At 41.9% G+C, this 5000-nt stretch overlaps 1 protein-coding gene across 1 annotated transcript in view; it reads left to right on the top strand.

Moving 5' to 3' along the window:
- The first annotated feature begins 4341 nt into the window (after nt 1-4341).
- Nucleotides 4342-5000, top strand: part of LOC123507021 (vegetative cell wall protein gp1-like) — a 1803-nt gene continuing 1144 nt past the window's right edge. The window contains exon 1 of the mRNA XM_045259517.1: nt 4342-4422. Coding sequence (XP_045115452.1) covers nt 4342-4422 — 81 coding nt within the window. The remainder of the gene's footprint in view (nt 4423-5000) is intronic.

Here is a 5000-nt window from a genome sequence, read left to right as displayed (position 1 = left end):
GCAGCCCTGATTATAGGTGCCGGGGCAGGGAGAGGGCAGGGAGACAGGGGCAAGATGGAAGGGTGACACGGACACAGGATAATGGACAGGTGTCAGGGGGGAGAGCGGTGGACAGGTGAGGGACAGGGAAGCAGGGGATGGGGATAGGGACCAGGGGAAGGGTATGGGAGGCAGGGGGAGGGCAGGGGGAGGCAGGGGATGGTCTCTCTATGCCTCATTTAGGTCCGGCTGAGGTCTCGACCCCCGACAGGTTATGGATAGGTGTCAGGCCCTTGGGAAAACTATTGCTGCTAATTCTTTACATTAATTTCCTGACGAGGCTCGGTCAGGAGGCCCTCCGATAATACACCTTGATTATGAACAGGTGTCAAGCTAGATGAAATACTTGCCCCTTAATAGGACGACGCGCCGGGAGGAAGAGGAGGAGGAGGAGGAAGAGGAGGAGGAGGAGGAGTGGGGGTGTATGTGGAGTGGGAAGCTTGGATTATTTTGCATCAGAGAGAGAGAGAGAGAGAGAGAGAGAGAGAGAGAGAGAGAGAGAGAGAGAGAGAGAGAGAGAGAGAGAGAGGTAGAGGAAATAACAAGGAGGAAAAAAATAGTGAAAAAAATATTGTGGTTTACGAAGGTAGAGAGAGAGAGAGAGAGAGAGAGAGAGAGAGAGAGAGAGAGAGAGAGAGAGAGATAGTGGCAGGAGCACCTAACACGAGCCGCCTTAACTAACTACGCCACCCAGCTCCTCTACATGCACTCTACACTCTACACAATATATACACGCATGGCATTCCACCTCCACTCACAGACACTCTCACCATCAACTACGCAGGTGACGTCACACAAGCAGTAGTTCATCAAGGTAATAAAAAATATTGTAGCCACGAACATAGAAATTAAACACATCAGCACATTTAAACATCAATGGAAAACTGCTTATATTTATTCATTTATTTATTTTTTTTATTTATACCATGTTGGGTTTTCACGGGAATTTATGGGCTAAAGGGGATACTTTTTGTGGCACCTCGTATCTCAAAGCCCACACTCTATGAAACCGTTGCCCCGAGTGAGGAAGCCCAACCTACACTCGGACCGTGGACAGGATTCGAACCCGTGCGCTTGGAGACCCCTCGGACCCCAAAGCACGCATGGTTACAATACAGGAATTGCAAAACAGCCTTAACTCCTTTAGTACTGGGACTCATTTTTTGGGTGGTGGTGATGGTGGTGGAGAGTGGAGAGGAGAAGGGAAGAATGTGAAGAGTAGTAGATGAAGAATGGGTGAAAATATGAAGGAAGTGGTAGAGTGAAAGAAGACAGAATAGCTGGACGCATTATTTGGGTGTGATTGAACGATTTATTTGTATTAGGAAGAGTCTATAGAGGTTAAAAGATTACTGGCTGGAGTCTTCACTATTTTAATCCCCCACAAAAGTCTCTGAATCTGTATAAAATCACCAAATAGTAACTAGAATGAATATGAAAACGCGTCATGGCACTGAAGGGATTAATATTTAGATACAGTGACAAATACACGGAATAATTACACCAGCTGGCCAATCATAGAGGCAGTGAAGTAGAAGACACAGTATACAGAAACATTGCGAGTATACATAGCTACGAAAAGAACACGGAACACAGCTGCTTCACAAGATACCATTAAATACACATTGCTTTGCACGACACAGGCAGTAAAATAAAAGAGAATATTCACGAACATTATACAGTGTTACGAAGGGAATACAAGAATACACCTGGTACAAGAAGCCAATTGATATACTCGTACTTGCCAACATACCCGACCTCCATTATATACACAATGAATATTCATAAACAATATACCTCTGCCTTCATTATACACACATTAAGAATACTAACTACACCACACCTCCATGATATCTACAGTAAAAATACCTGAAATTGTATCTCGTCCTCCTCCTTTTCCTCCTTCTCCTCCTTCTCCTCTTCCTCCTCTTCCTCCTCCTTTGCCATTATATACACATTACAAATACTTAATACTTCACCTCCGCCATTATATACACATTGAACATACCAACAACACCACCGCCATTATATACACAATAAGAATACCTGAAACTGTACCTCCTCCTCCATTACATACCCATTACAAATACTTAACACTACACTCCACCATTATACACACACTGAACGTACCAACAACACCACCGCCATTATATACACATTAAAAATAGCTAACAACACCCTATCTTTATTATTTACACATTAAAGATGATAACTATACATACGCTTCCATTAAATACACATTACAAATACCAACAACACCTGGTCTTCATTATATACCCATTAGAGATACCTAACAGCACGTCACTTCCATTACATATACAAAATACTAATACTTTTAACTACACCTCCGCCTTCATTGTATACGCATTAAAGATATACTTACTACACTTTATCTTCATTATTATTTATTTATCGCTATTATTATACACATTACTCGGAAGAATACTAGCTACACCTCAGCGTTATACACAGTTATACACAATGAATATTCTTAACAACTATTCTTCCGCCTCCATTATTACATTACAAATATTTACACTTCACATCATCTCCATTATTCACACATTAGAAATACCTGAAACTGTACCTCCTCCTCCTCCTCCTCCTCCTCCTCCTCCATGATATACAGGCACTATAAACGCAATGCAATACTTAACACCTCCTCCTCCTCCTACACCTCCTTCTCCGCCTCCGCTCTCCAACAGCGCACTATGATCACAGGTAGCGGCGCCATTCTAACTCCCTACAGTGTTCTCCCTACTGTGGTGGAGGAGTAGGTGCCGGTAGGTAGGAGTGGAAAGTGGAAAAATTAAGTACTTTCATTTCTGTCAAAATCTTCGTTATATACACGTCACACAGGTATTGCAGTAGCGTAGTATTTCAAGGCACCATTTAATACTATCAATAGAGGGAGGTATCGAGGCATTTGTTCCCTTATTTTTACTGACGCTTTTCTTTTTTGTAGAGAGCTAGCAGTCAAGTGGGCCTTTTGTTTTTTTTTAATCTCTTTTCTTTGTCCTTGGTTGGCCCTCTTCCCTACATAAAAAAAAAGAATAGACACATCACTTAATATTACCACTTCATACTAGCAATAGACACACCATGCACTTATTACTATGAAGGTAGAACACTCCGCCGGTCTTGCCCTGTTAGAGTAAAATTGCCTCACTTAGCTAGAGTATCGAGGTGTCTGCACGTGGGGGGCTCTGATATGAAAGATGTTTGGTTAACCTTGACAAAATTGATGTAGTGATAATTGTGGCTGAAAAATGAAAACTAAATATAAATTACTTAACTTCTCTTCTTACTGTTCAACCTCTTGTTCTTTCTACCTCTTGTCTAGCAAAAAGAAGAAGAAGGTTAATGTAGGGATCATTTTAGCGAGAAGGAGAGTCAGTGGTGTAGTGAACATAGCGGTGTGCTGGTGTGTTAGTGTGTTGGTGTGTCGTATTTTATATTAATGTCAAGTTCTTAAGTTTGTCTTGTTTTATCCTATATGTTTCACTTTTAGGTAGCATTTGTAACCGAAGATATGTATATAATTGGACCATTTATTAATGTATTTATGCATCTTCTGTATTCCATCAGGTTTGTGGTCAATAAAATATCTATCTATCTATCTATCTATCTATCTATCTATCTATCTATCTGTGTTGGGCAGCAGGGAACGTAACTCCATCCTGACTAGTGTGGCAGCTTCAGGCGAGGGTGTGACTGCTGCTCCAACTCCTACCTGTAATTCACGCTGTCTACTCCAAAGTGAGTGGTGTCGCGGAGGAAAATCAAAAGGTACAAGAGAAGAAGGAAATACGAAATGTGGAAAAATATATAGTCAGCGGAAGAACTTGTAGGAAGGAGGAGAGTAAGAAGATAGAAACAACATGAGGGAAACGTCGATATAAAGGCAAAACTTCCCGAACTACATCTTTCACTCTGCCACTTCCTTCATATTTACACCCATTCTTCATCTGCTGCTCTTCACAATCTTCCCTTCTCTGTCTATGAACGGCCTGCACTATACCAGCTTCTTTAGTAACTTCAAACTTCCCCACTCCTCTCCACTACGCCTGACCTGACCTGACCTGACCTGGAATGCGTGGGTGTCAGATCTTGAGGAAAACCGTATTTGTGTAGCCAGCCTGGGAGAAATATGTTGATTTATAGAAAACGAGAATTATTCACACAAAAACAATTACATCATCAATAAACTACAATATATTTTGAAACCAGGAACCATTTTAGAGCAGACTATTATTATTACTACCAGAGAGAGAGAGAGAGAGAGAGGGTGGGGGTAGAGGGATGCAGGGCCAGCCATCACCAGCACAACACACAGGCACCACTGAGGCAATCCCGGCGCGCTACACTTTCACTGAGGCGCGGGTAATAAATTCGATCGCTTTGACGGACCGAGAGGCTGGTTTGGTACGTTTTCCCACGCGTCTCTCTCTCTCTCTCTCTCTCTCTCTCTCTCTCTCTCTCTCTCTCTCTCTCTCATAATTGTCTTTTTTTCAGCTGTTTCTTGTTTGAGTCGATCGTGAAATGCTGTATTCATATTTCTTCGTTATTTGTGTTTGAGGATCGTTGTGTGTGTGTGTGTGTGTGTGTGTGTGTGTGTGTGTGTGTGTGTGTGTTTATTTTTCATCAGTCTGTTTATATTTCTATCATATCGTTAATACAAAATACGGGGCGCTGTAATAATAGATAAATAGAGGAATAAATAAATGAAAACTAGTATTTGTAACTTGATATACAACATAATTTACTCATCCATCCATTTATCTATACAACCACACATCCATGCACTCACTCACTCACTCACTCACTCACTCACTCACTCACTCACTCACTCACTCACTCACTCACTCATCCACTTACTCATCCAGTCACGAATACAACCTAACACCCATCCACATACCCACACACCCATCCACTCACTCACTCATTCACTCACTCACTCA

Source organism: Portunus trituberculatus, chromosome 21 (assembly GCF_017591435.1).
Source record: "Portunus trituberculatus isolate SZX2019 chromosome 21, ASM1759143v1, whole genome shotgun sequence".
NCBI lineage: Eukaryota > Metazoa > Arthropoda > Malacostraca > Decapoda > Portunidae > Portunus > Portunus trituberculatus.
Note: the sequence above shows the minus strand (reverse complement) of the source record. Positions and strands in the feature narration are given on the sequence as shown.